Source organism: Nannobrachium achirus (genome assembly GCF_963921795.1).
Source record: "Nannobrachium achirus genome assembly, chromosome: 9".
NCBI classification, from domain to species: domain Eukaryota; kingdom Metazoa; phylum Chordata; class Actinopteri; order Myctophiformes; family Myctophidae; genus Nannobrachium; species Nannobrachium achirus.
In genome coordinates, this window is record NC_137818.1 from 30450078 (window position 1) to 30464133 (window position 14056).

Below are 14056 nucleotides of genomic sequence, written 5' to 3' on the forward strand. Positions count from 1 at the left end.
TTGTTGTTCAACCAAGAAACAAACTAGCTATATCCTGCACAGTAAAATCTTCAGTGTAATTTATCCATGGCATGTAATCAAATATTACATTTGTACACTCTCAGAGTTAAATTAACACTCAGGATTTACACTACTAAATAGCTTTGCCGAAAACTAGCCGATGTGTTGTGAGCTTATAGATGTGCCTTTTCCCCCTGAATGATCTCTCCAGAATAAGGACGCTAGGGTTCATGTGGTTAAGGATGCTCATCCCATACCAATGAGCGTGTCACCGATAACAAAGGGCTGTGAAGACACCACACTCTGGCCTCTGATGCCAGAGGGCACCACCGTGGATTGGCAGGCATAACCTTTCACCTCCTTCCGGGTCTCTGTTACATTGTCTACACAGGTTGCCAGCTCCCTGTCCTATAAGAGAAACACAGGGCAGTAAGGTCACAGGTTATGTATGACATGTTAAACTAAGTCAGCCCAGACGGCTGGTGTAGCTGCTTTGGCTGGTGATACAATTTAATAATTAAAAGATGTGTCAAGCTCATACTTCTAAGTCTAACTAACTATCTATAGCTATATTTACATTTACTGAAATGTTGTTGTACAATTTTGTCCATTCAGTTTTGTGTCCAATGCAACCATTTCATCATGCCATCAAGTGCCAAAGAACATTTCTTTATATTATATATTCAAATATTAAATATATATAAAAATGTATACATCTACTATCTATAAATAAATATACAGTCTGTCAATTGTAATCTACTATCTCCTCACCTCTTTACCACACAGACCCACAGTAAAGTGATGGTAGTATCGGAGGCCTTTGTTGGTAAAGCGCGGGCTGCTCTGGAAACTAGTGCCATTGGCCAGAGGGGTAAAATCGTAGTGCAGAGGCTCTGCGCCCCTGCTCTGCACATCCACTGTACAGTCACTGAGACACGCTGAGTGAGCCTGGAGGATGGACAGCAAGCAAACAGGAAATTAATTGTATGTATTAATATAAGGGGACAATATACATGACAATATAATTGATGGAAGAGCTAAATAGATAGAGAGGCTTAGACATATATATATATATATATATATATATATATATATATATATATAAATGGTAAATGGTAAATGGTGCATTTATATAGCGCTTTTAATCCAAAGCGCTTTACATAGATTGTGCATTACATTCACCCATTCACACACACATTCATACACCGGTGGCGGAGGAAGCCATGCAAGGCACCAACCTACTCACCGGAGGCAATTAGGGGTTCAGAGTCTTGCCCAAGGACCCTTCGACATTAACTCAGGGGGAGCCCGGATTCGAACTGGGAACCCTTCGGGATTTATACCCTTCGTGCTCTAATACCAGTTTCTCTACCCCTGAGCTATGCCGCCCCTATATATATATATATATAAGTTTATTGAAGTTTATTGAAGTTTATTGAAAAGGTTCTCCGGCACAGGATCACTCCTCTTCGCCAGACTCATAATATATAAAAAATACATTAAAAATGTACATGCTTTCACATTCTGTATACACCCCACCAGCCCTCCCACCCCACAAATGTACATACACACATACATATATTCCACCAATATACATATCCTTTTTTTTTTGTTTTGTTGATATATATATATATATATATATATATATACACACACACACACACACACACACGCACGCATGCAGGTACATATGGGGAAGTTGAGTGTTAACTACATAGAAGTTACACAGAGAAATGTGTGTATAGGGATGTATTTATTTTGCCTTACCTTGTTTCTGTCAGTGTTTGGTCCACACGGAATACAGGCAGACTCTCCTACAGGCTGCTCAGGTCTGATGATGGTGTTAGCTGGACATTTCTTACACAAACCAGTGCCATTGACCATATAGTGACCAGACGGGCAGGGTACACAGGCAGAACCAGTCTTGGAAGATCCGAGGGCGCAGTGGCGACATTGGGAGGCCACTCCACCAATTACATTGGTGATATGGATAGAGTAGATCTTGGCCACATTGCCACTGTATTGACTCTCCTGGAGAAAAAAATAAAACACATAACCAATAGCTTATAGGTAGCATTCAGTAGCAGTGCTACTTGCTGTGCTACTCGACACAATGCTGAAGCATGTATACCATAACGGTGGGCAGGAGTTTATATTGAGGTAAACTTAATAATGAACCTTACCATGCTGGAACCCTCTGAGCGTTGGAATGCCCAGGTGAAGCTGATGGTTCTGTTGTCCTTTATCAGGTAGGAGTAGGACTGTTTGCTGCTGCTACCACTCCAGTGCTCCACAGCATCATTGTACATCTGACTATAACCCTGGAGAGAGATGCATTCAGGTACTGTATTTATACTCATTTCAAATGGAACTTTCTTTTAAAGTATTTTTTGCTGTGCTAGATGCTAAAGCCTGATCTATTTCATACATTTATTGATGAGTTTATTTATTAATTTCAGAAATAAATCAGGCTTAAGAAAGACAGGCAAGAGGAGCTAAATTAAAATGCAATATGGTTCATGAAGTGAACTTGAACCTGGGTTGTCATGATGTGGTTTGTGCCTCAATAAATCACAAGGGCAGCCCAAACTGACTGGTTGGTTGTACTGTACAATGACACCCTGAAGTGTAGTTGTGACAAAATGCATGATATGTTGCCTTTTTCCCTTACCGCCATGAAATACAGAACACAACGACCAATACACCTGGTCTCAAAGACGAAGGTGATACGAGAGAGTTCACTGTCACTGGCCATGGATTGAGGCAGTCTGTGGAGATATACATTGCATACAGTATTTTTAAATACAATTCAGGACTGTTTTAATTAATAAAACATTATTTTAGTAAATCTGTATGAGAGAGTATGTTAATGCAGCATTGTATGGTACTTCACATTAATACAAAATAACTAGAACGTCTACAGTGGTTTGAGGAGGTCTCAAGGGTTGGAAAATTTAAAAGAATATAACATTTAAGTTGTTTATGTTTGGATATGGGCCAAAATCGTGCATTCCTAGTCTTGGAATAAATAGGTATTGCTTTTTCAAATTCAGTGTTTACACGTATTGTTCAAAATTTACAAAATATGAACTTTTAGACACATTCGAAATCTGTAATATTCAGTTATCGACCATAACAGCAATGTTGATATTGGATATCATATTGGCCAGAACCTTCCCATCGGTGCATCACTAGAAAGTTTGTACAAAATCAAGAAGCATGTACAATATACATAATGATAATGATGATGATCTGATCTGCTCAGCCCCACCTGTATCCAGGGACATTGAGTGTGAGCATCATGATTTCAGAGTCTTGATCCCCGGGGGTGGTGTATATGTACTCTCCAGCCACCTCCCATGCTGTCACAACAACAATAACAATATATCAAGAATACACATATGTTATGCAATGCATAGAGATTACATAGAATTGGCATGATGGAGATTGTATTATGTGATAGTTTTATAGGTAGATAAAACCACTCATTCATCAAAACTTTATTTTATCCCAATCTTTAGTGTAATTGATTCTCAGTCTTTGGCACTTGTTGTGAAAATGCCTACAAATGTCCTAAAAGCCCAGAGTTGTTTTCACAGAATTTGTAAAGAAATGTAGTCATTGAAAACCTATACAAGTCAATTTGAATTATTTCACAAAACCATAATTAACAATACATTACAAATGCAAACAAATTAACATTTATTTATTTTTAGTTAGTGGATATTAGTTGTTTATCGCACCTGTGGTCCGTTCAGAGTCGCTGTATTCTCGACTGAAGACCGAACTCTTCATGTTGCTGGGCATCTTGTTCCACCATTTGTATTCATATCCCACCACTGGCTCTGTGCCAACAGGGCACTTAGCGCAAGCTGACAATAAATGATAAGAAAAACACATGGTAGTGGTACATAACATATGCTTCTCACAGAAACATCAAGGATAAATAAAGTCAGGTTTTGGACAAACATCATGACATTAAATGCAAAAAAGTCGTATAGCCTACTACATGGACATTTTATTGTGATGCCTATAGGCACAATATTTCATATTTCTTTGCCCATACTCTAATTATGCTAATTAGGTAGAATTAATGTCACCTTGAATATAATTATCTGATAAGTCTACATCATTATAGCTTTTATCAACAAGTGCAAACTCATAACTGTCAAAGCCATATCGCCTCCAAGGTGTTTTTCATTTGTTTGAATGTTATACTGGCACTGCATAGAAGATAAAGTACAGTTGTAAAGATATAATGCATGGCTGTGTAGGTACCTGTTCCATTGGAGTATAAACCATTAGAGCATGGTTCACAGGTGGTGGAGTTCTTTCTGACAAAGAAACCAGGGTTACACGGAGGGCAATTCTTCATCTCCCCTGAAGCAGGTAGCTTCACGGCTCCTTTAACACTCTCACTACATATCTTGGGCTCAATCCATTTGTACATGAGCTGGGTCTGAAGCAGAGGTAGCAAAAGTACACACTTTCTTTATTCTATTGCAAACTTCTAATAAATTCTTCAATCAATCAATCAAAAAAAAAGTGAAAGTATAAAAACTTGTGCAAAAATAGTCTGGTAAAAGTAGAAGAACTGAAGTGCAATTGAAAAGGCTCTACAAATACATGAAACTGGTAATTAATAAAGCACTGTATTTGTATTTTGTTAGTTCCCACCTGAGTCTGAGGCTCACACAGTGACTTAATGAATAGATGAAATAAGCTACTGATGGCTCTATGTGTGGTTGAACAAAACCCATCCATATTATTTATATTTAAGGAAACCTAATAGTTGCACCAGATGGCTGTGCCTGCCTGCAATCAACTGAGCCGTGTAAAAAACAAAAGGGGGGGAGAAGAAGCCATTTCATATTGTAATAGTCCACAGTGGTTTCACCTCTCCTGAACTCCCCTGACCTCACTACATAACATGTACTTTGGTTCTGTACCTGTCCCTTGGAGTCACATGGAGTGTGAGTGTAGAAGTAGTCGCTGTTAATACATGCAGGTCTTGGCTTGCAGCTCCCTGAACCAGCCTCTGGAACAATAATAGTCCAAGCACAGAGGGAAAGAGCCAGCAGGCAGGAGGGAAAACACACAGCTCACGTTAAGATCGACTGATACCACCAAAACGAGGCGACTTGTACACGCTTAACCCGTATACATTTGCATACATTGCAATTGCCTTAATGTGAGTGCATGCAAAGGCCTGATTCACCAAGTGATTGTACACAGTAAAAGTTCTCAGTAGTGTTGCCCGATCCCGATCACGTGATCGGATCGGCCGCCGATATGGCCGTTTTTATAAGATCGGAGATCGGGGGAAAAAAATCGGAAAAAAAAAAAAAGTTTTTTTTTTTTTTTTTTTTTTTCAAAAAAATATTTTCTGGGAGTACTGAAAGTTACAGGTAAGGTGAATGCGATATGAAATGTAAGCTTACCATAATCACAGTAATCCTTAATCATTTTCAATCATATTCAAGGGCTTTTGGAGAAATGAGACAGACAGAGCACTGCAGAGGGAAGGTGATTGTGTCAGACTCTGTGTACAGCTGGCAGCTGATGCCAATAAGTAGTAATTGGCCCCTTGCTAATGGATCAAAGGAAGGCAATTATGTCTCTCTGCACTGTCAACTAGCTCAGTGGTTCTCAACCTGTGGGTCGGGACCCCCAGGGGGGTCCTCAAATTATTTTGGGGGGGTCCCTAGATGATTAACTTAATGTGCAACATTGTTTTCTCTCTCAACAGTAAACAAATCAACATAAAGTTTAAGTGTATAGAGGGTATCTGCACATTTCGAAAGTGAAAAATTAAGGACTTTTTAATACCTCTAAAATGACAAATTAAACATTGGCCAATATTAAAGCCAGAAATTGTGAAAATAGCCGATCTACATGCTCACAACTCCTCGCGTTGCACACAATAGAACACAATAGAACCGTGTTATACAAAATACTTCCTCAACTCTTCAGGGTCGGGGGTACCCAGTTAAAATATGATTATTTTGGGGGTCACGGCCTGAAAAGGTTGAGAACCAAGTGATAGAATGAATAGATTTTTTTTTCTTCTTAATGCCTTGCCAAAAGATCGGATCGGGAAAGATCGGGATCGAATCGGAAGCAATAATATTTGATCGGTATCGGATCGGGAGCAAAAAAACCCTGATCGGGGCATCCCTAGTTCTCAGCATTAATTTATCCATCTGTAACTCAGAGAGTTGAGTTATATTAACACGCAGGATTTTACAGTGTACAGTTCAGTCACTTGACACACACCAGTAAGGGAATATGATTGGTCTTTGTGGACAAAGTATTAGAAAGGTAAACATACCTGCATATTTTTCTTTTTCACACTGCTGGCATACAGTGGCACCCTTGTTGGAGTAGGAGTCAGTAGGGCATGGGGTACAGTGGGCAGAGCCTGGTTTTGCACTGTAGGTGCCAGGTTTACAGTGAAAACACTCTGATGTGTAAGCCACCCCTGAAGAAAAGAATAAACAGTTTGATAAATCATGTTTTCTCATTTTATATTATTTTATAATAATAATGATGATAATAAACAAACTTTTAATAACAGAGTTTACGTGTTTTGCATCAATTTAAAGCAGCAAGCAGTACATAAACAAAGCAACCAGAGAGTAAAACTTATAGTATATAATATATATAAAATATATATAGTAATATAGTAATAAAAGAAATAAAAAATGCAGTAAAACAATATATTGAAAGGAAATACTAAAAAGGTACATATTGTATTTAAATTGAAACCTGAGTTCGCTGACCTAACCTCCACAGGTAGAATGTATAAAAACAATAAGTCAATGTGTAAGACTAATATGTATGTGCTGCTCAGTATTTTGCCAATTATATAATAAAAGGTATTCTATTTCAAATATATTTAAACAATTCCCTGGACTAATCTATAAAACAACATAAACTCTACCTGATATGGCAACGTTTTTCAACAGTACAGGTTTGACAGCACTTCCTGCCAGGTCATATCCAGTGGTTCTCCAATAGAGAACGTTGCTGCCTTTGTTCAGCTTAACCTGTGCAGAGTGAAAATGAAAACGAGAGAGGAAAGAAAGGGACAGGACAAGAAATGAGAATTAATGCACATGTAAACTCTCCGACAGAAAACAAAGCCTTGTTCTAACATTTATATCGTCATTGTCAGGTTGAAACCTTCTTTAGTCCAAAACCGTTTTTCTTTTTTTTAAATTAATATTTCTCTAATAAATATATTATGAAACCCACAGACCGATTTAATCGCTTTCAGCCTGGCATTTTGAGCATGTCATTCTAGGTGGGAATCGGATCTACAAGCTCACAACGCATCACAATGAACTTTTGCATGACACTGTCATGTACTGAAAATAGTTTTTTACATAAAAACTAAAAAGATCAAATATGGAGATACAAGGTTCCTGCCCGACAGTGACAATATGTGCTTTATGCTGAAGCTACAGCCAGGCGTACGTTGTAATGACTCCAGTCACTCTCTGAGATCTTCATCCAGCGGTTCTCGGAGTCTGTAGACTGGCACTGGTCATTCTGAACCTGGACCAGAGGAGATCACCCATTAGTTATCGTATATACATGTTGGACACAAGCAGTCATTCAGTCATTGTGAAGCACTTACAAAGAACTCAAAGTAGTTGTTGTTGTCAGGGTACAAATAGTCAAAGGACACCGTTCCAGATTTCTTCAGGTTCACAGCGTAAGACAGTGTGGCAGTGCACTCATCTATATTTGAGGCAATGTAGTCGTCTTTTGGTACCCAGGTTGAGCTGTGTAAAAAAACAAAAGTACACACACACACACACACACACACACACACACACACACACACACACACACACACACACACACACACACACACACACACACACACACACACACACACACACACGCCAAACGATAATACAAAATAATCAGTAACAGACATCAGAAACAGATAAGACAAGCTCCTTAAACTGAAACAATGTTTAGGTTAGGTTAGGTAACTTAGGTCTGTGTGTTTCTGAAAGTATATGTACAAATGTTTATCAGTAAAACCCTTTCAAATGTTCAAGAAAACAACCAAGTGGGAAGAATACAAACTTTGAGCAGTTTATGTCGCCATCTCCACCGTTTGTGTTCATTCCATGAGTTACAAAACCAGTTGGCAGGCTGCCCCACTCGTCCACCGCCACACCTGTGCCCAGGGAGTAGGTCCCTGCAGAACACTTCTGACACTGCTGAGACCGCATGTCAAGGAACTCTCCTTCATGACAGGAGAAAGCTACACCAAGAAATAAAAGAAGAAAAGATCAGCAGTTAATTAAGTTAAGTCATCAAAATGAAAGGCCTATCCCAGGGGTCTTCAACAGGGGGTCCGGGACCCCTAGGGGGTCCTCAGAGTTACTACAGGGGGTCCCCCAAATGTTTGTGTGATAGAAACCTTTTTTTCTCCTTTTTTATACTAACCACTTGAACTCTAGCGTACATATTCTGAGAACGTTGTGAGGCGTTGTGAGCTTGTAGATCGGCTATTTTCGGCAAAGAGGTTTGGCGTAGAGGGGAAAGAGCAGACTAAGGTACAGTGTGAAGGGTCAAGTTTATTAAGTATTGACGGTTCAAGTGGTTAAATATCTGAAAACACAAATTGACATGAATCCAAAATACACTGATGATCTCTCTCTCTAAATAGAGGGTCCTTGGCCTGAAAACGCCGAAGAACCCTGGCCTATCCGATGATTTACACATTGATACAGAGACACAGAGTATTCAGTAAAGGCTCGTAGAAGATGTATAAAACAACATGTATAAGCTTGGGATGCTTACTGCATTGAGTGCCTTTGACGGGATCTGGGAGGCCTGTGCACGTGTCAGGCTTGTTTGGAATGGCCACTCTCCATCTGGACCCAAGGACATCACACTCTGTATACTCAAAGTGGTAGTCTGACTGGAAGGAAACAAAACACAGGTGGGGTTTCACATGCTGCTTGGATCACCTTTATCTTGAATGACCTGGTCTCGTAACTGAGTCTCCTGGTGGTGGAACATCGATTTCGGGGGGGCAATTTTGAACGTTTGTTTTACAAAAACCTTCGAGTATAGCAAAAAGTTGGGGGCCGTGCCCTGAAACATTTACTATTACTGTTGTTGCATGTAATGGTGATCTAGGAACTGAAGCTTCTTCACTTGCACTGTAAATTGGGAGCCCAACTGAACCCAACAAAACTGTATCAGAAAACCTGTTTCATCTATGAGTTTGTACTCTGTAAGGTAGACTGCGTAAGTCAGCTGTCATAAGATTAAAAAAAACGTAAGAACACAAAATATATGAATTAAATTTGTCACTAGACGGGACCAACCTCTTAACCAAACAGAAGCTAAGGCCAATATTTACCCAGAAGGCTGTCTCACCTGTTGTCTTTATCACTCTCATCAAGGATGTGAGACACTTCTGTAAACTAATAATTAAACCCCTAGGGGTTTATTTACTTAGTCAAGAGGAAACAAATGCTGATTAACCCAACCCTCATGTCAACGTTTAATTTCAATGATGTTTCAGGGCGCTGCTGTTGCATGAGGACAATAGGAGTTTGCTGTACATCTTTGAAGGGTTATTGACAGTTGCTAATGATGCTAATGATGCGTGATGTTTTCAAATAACATTAGAGTAGAGCTTATCTTGCAGTTTGTAACACCCAACAAATGACTCATGAACACCGAATAGGCCTAGGGATTATTCGTAATATTTGGGCGGTGGTCTAAAGCTTTAGTGAGCAGTTCAAGAAGGCCACTTTAAAAGTAAACCTAGCCCACACACTGAGCCACGTGAGATTAATAGTTAACATAGCAGTAAACGAGCCTGTGTTTTTGATTAGTGCTGCTACATTAGCTGTGGTCAGGGTATCAGATGAACATCGGTCTGGGTCAAGGGATTTCATGTAAAAAATCAAATTGGACAAAATGTCCTCTGGTCTAATCGCCTGCTTTCTACAAACATGAGGAAACCAAGACAACAGGACATTGTGACCAGGGTGTCTGAGGGTCAAATGAATAGAAGCAACAGAAAGCACATCTTGTCAAGCAGTATCCATTAATGGTCCAAGTCCTAACACCTACTACTCACTTTGAGCCAAATGTGTATGCAGTAATTGTTCCAACACATTTGGTTTCTACAATATGCCACATAGATAAGGCACACTTCCATGCAGTGAATCGTGATACAACTCCTGGTAACTTGCGGTGTATACTGATAAAAAATAAATGTTACTCCTTTATCAAATGTTGCAGTTGTTATGCAAATATTTAGAAATACGTGTATAGGGAAAGATGTAGAGCTGCGTTGTAGAAATGCTGAATATGCTTCATGTGGGGACTTTGGCAAAACGCAAACATGCTTGTGATGACAAATTGGTTTAGTCCTTCAAATGCAGGCAAGGTTGCCATATGGCCGTTTCCCACGTAAGCCACTCATAATGTGCATGAGGGAAGGAGACCAGCCTACTGACCTGAACTTGATAAGGCAATTTAATATTGTAAGCAATATTGTACCAGTGTCGGATTAAAATTCATGAAGATAGGACTGTATAAGTGTATATTCATATTTCTTCTTCTGTCGTTATAAACCATTCATTTGTACTGCATCTTTTAGTAACATCACGTTTAAACTAAAGAGCCAAGTGAAAGTAAAGAATTCATGTGGAAGCCACAGGGGGAAGAAACATAATTATGTTTCATTATTTGTGAATTAAAATGTCACATATAATTGCTCAGCCTAAAACTATTAATATGAGTAGCCTATTGAGTTTGTGTTTTGAGAGATACTTAGGGAAGTCTTGTAAAGAAATAACACTAGCCTAATAGTGACAATAATTCTGACAAATAATTCTCAATATATTCTTTTTCCATGATTTCAGAATCAAGTAGACCCCCTTTACCTGACTATATATAAACTACAAGAGAAACCCATAGGTAGCATGATGCTATGAATGAATAATAACCCACATTTAGATGAATATATCATTAGGCCTACAAAAAGATTTATATCCAACTGTGGCCATAACATGTCAGTATAACGAAGTCCAGTTTTGTTGTCTATTTAACATTTAACACTAACTGTAACCTATAAATACATTCTTCAATTGGTAGGCCAAATTAACAATAAGAAATGTTATTCTCCTCACCTCTTTACACATAGGTAAATCCGCATGGGTTTGAACAAAAAGGAGCCACAGAAAGTGACACAGGTAGACTTGGCTCCGTAGCATGGTTCCCAGACTGCTGCACAATGGTGATATGCCACCAGAAGAGCCACAGACTGCTGCAGGTGTAGTGACACAGTCAACTTACACAGTAGGCGGCCTCTCTTTGAATTGAATACAGACAGTTGATTGGCTAGTCTCATTAAACACAGCAGGAACTTAATTGATGAGGTAAACAAAGGAGTAGGCTACAGCTACAGTACATGTCTAGATAGAAGAATAGTCCTAAAAAGTCCTTTAATAAATTGAATCACAAAAATGATTTTTTTTCCTCTATTGAGAAGCTAAGCTTAGGCTAATGTCAAACAAAACATTATGTTCATGCTAACAAAATCTTTTAAAATTAATATTCTATTCATAGGCTACATATTGCATGTATTTATTTATGTATCTATTATTATATTATTATCATTATTATTATTATTACCCTATATTATATCATATTATTATTATTGGCTACACACAAGTTCTATGAAACATGAGCTTCAGCAGTTGTGCTGTGCAGGTTTTTTTCCAGCCAGACTGGTTGCTGAGCAACCAAGATGTAAACAGTCTGACTGCAAATATAAGAACACCATTTCGTGGCAAATGTTTTTTTCACCTCTGAGACTTGGTGGTCACATTGAGATTTAAGAATGTCAGAGAGAGACCCATTTCCATTCCCAAGATTTGAAAATGATCACTCGTTTGCTGGATTTATGCGACAAGAGGTAAGTAGGTAGGGTTTACTTAAGCTATATACCTATGTTATAATGGGTTGACTTATTAATTGATGAACTATTAATTTGTAGCCTAATATAAGCAATTTCTTGACTCACATTGTATTCAGATATAGCCAATTTGCATGATACATCCATTTCACATTTATATTTACATTGAAGTTGGAAAATTATGAGATATTGCTACATCTGTTAGATTTTCTCTTTTATTTAAATGGGCCTGCTATTTCTTAATCTTATCCACTACACATGACAGCCTAAATCTTTCCCAATTTAACAGAGAGAGCCATTTGACAAACCGCCCCATATTGCACAAAATGAGGAACCATGGAGTCGTCTCTATGACAAAGCAACTTTGGCCAGCATCCGCCGTAGTGTTATGTATTATGATGACCAAGAGGTAAGTCCTCAAAATTATTTGAGCTTTTCCTTAAAGGACAACTCCGCCCTAAATAACATCTAGGCTCATTTTCCTACTTAAATTGATCCCAAAAGACTGCCCATGGGGTCTATTAGGCAGAAATGCTCCTGTCCCCTTCCCCAGCAGCCCTCATAGCTTAGAGTGGAGCCCATAAGCCTATCGCTTTTACACTATTTGTTGTGGTCAAAAGTGTTTTTTTATTTTTCATTAATGTGTAATTAGTTGTCATTACTGTCATTACTAACACATCCATGCCTTGGTTGTCCAACACGAGCCGCCAAAGTCTTGTAAATCATGTTTTGGGGAGAAAATTCGGCGCAACTGCCAATCAAAGGGACTGTACTGGCCAATCACAGTGTGTCTTTTCCAACTTGGCAAAATACAGAACAGCCTAAACATCTGTTTAGCAGACTACAGCGGCTTGTGTGGGACAACCAAGGCCAAACCAAATTAGTAACACATTAATGAAAAAAATTATCACTTTTGACCAAATAGTGTAAAAGCGATAGGCTTATGGGCTCCGCTCAAGCTATGAGGGCTGCTGAGTTCTGGTGGGGAAACTGGACAACAGGGGCAATCTGCCATGGACAGTCATTTAGGATCAATATAAGTAGGAAAATTAGACTAGATGTTATTTAGGGCAGAGTTGTCCTTTAATACAAACTGTAACCTACATGTCAAAGCGAAATGCATCACAATGAACTATCAATACACCTCAAGTGTCATTTCCCTCTTCAGTCTACAAAAGACAGCCTTGACTTCCATCTGAAATCCACCTATGACCATCACAAAGAATTCCTCCAATTGAAGAGCCAGACCTTATATCAGAAGGAGACAATTTCCCAGGACCATGGGTGGGTGTTCACATTAAGCAGGAATAAAATATTGGGAGGATTGAAAAGTGAGTTGCGAGCCTCCCTCTTTGGCCCTTTTTGGGACACATTGAAACCTGATGTTAAAGTTGAAGTAGCCTATGTCATGTACTTCACAGGAGGATACTGAAGAATCGTGAAAAACAGCAAGTCCCACAAGATGATCTGGAGAAAGATATCAAAATGTGGGTCAGCTTCCCAAAATGCTCTATTTACAGCATTCAGGGATCAATAGGTAAGGTTTACTTGTATTGTTATGATCAATGGAGCGGCTTGGTTTTCAACATCCTGTGATTAACACTGGGATCTTGACATCTACAGTACTAGTAAAATCTATTAACCATCAAATCATCGTATTTTTTAGCACTGTCAGGCCAATTTGCAGAATGTGTTCCTAGCTTTAGATATTTTCAACAATGATCTTTCTCTTCGCAGAGTCTCACCACAATGCCTCTACAAACAGGGGATATTCAAGGAAGCATGATGGTGGCTTCTACAGCACCTAAAGAGTCACCCTACATTTATATTATGTTCTCCAACTGCTACTAATATCTGACAACTCCAGAAATGAAGCAATTCTTTAACTGGATATTTGTGTTGTTTTCAGTATTAGGAACATTATACAGAGATTAGTAGCATAAATGGCAAGATGATTCCTACGTACTCAAGACTACCTGATAACTAGAGCCAGATTATGCATGTGTTCTGACCACATTCAAGCTGGCGTCGCTACTTTGGACATGTCATCATTAGGGATGGGATGATATGCGATATTATCATTTATCG

At 38.9% G+C, this 14056-nt stretch overlaps 2 protein-coding genes across 2 annotated transcripts in view; one reads left to right on the forward strand and one right to left on the reverse strand.

The window, feature by feature from the left end:
• The window catches only part of elapor1 (endosome-lysosome associated apoptosis and autophagy regulator 1), a gene marked incomplete at its 5' end in the record, with an annotated part of 14800 nt that extends 3536 nt beyond the window's left edge, over positions 1-11264 (reverse strand). The window contains 16 exons of the mRNA XM_080732675.1: positions 258-408; positions 772-948; positions 1768-2031; positions 2184-2321; positions 2672-2768; positions 3272-3362; positions 3744-3872; positions 4279-4459; positions 4950-5038; positions 6332-6481; positions 6944-7049; positions 7480-7560; positions 7643-7790; positions 8104-8284; positions 8827-8947; positions 11181-11264. Of these exons, the coding sequence (XP_080588801.1) occupies positions 258-408; positions 772-948; positions 1768-2031; positions 2184-2321; positions 2672-2768; positions 3272-3362; positions 3744-3872; positions 4279-4459; positions 4950-5038; positions 6332-6481; positions 6944-7049; positions 7480-7560; positions 7643-7790; positions 8104-8284; positions 8827-8947; positions 11181-11264 (2188 nt within the window). The remainder of the gene's footprint in view (positions 1-257; positions 409-771; positions 949-1767; positions 2032-2183; positions 2322-2671; positions 2769-3271; positions 3363-3743; positions 3873-4278; positions 4460-4949; positions 5039-6331; positions 6482-6943; positions 7050-7479; positions 7561-7642; positions 7791-8103; positions 8285-8826; positions 8948-11180) is intronic.
• Positions 11263-13776, forward strand: cfap276 (cilia and flagella associated protein 276; the record flags this gene model as incomplete). Its single annotated transcript, XM_080732676.1, has 5 exons — positions 11263-11349; positions 12258-12377; positions 13137-13252; positions 13390-13505; positions 13706-13776. 5 exons carry the CDS (start codon positions 11263-11265, stop codon positions 13774-13776), a joined length of 510 nt encoding a protein of 169 aa, XP_080588802.1.
• Between the last annotated feature and the right edge of the window lie 280 nt (positions 13777-14056).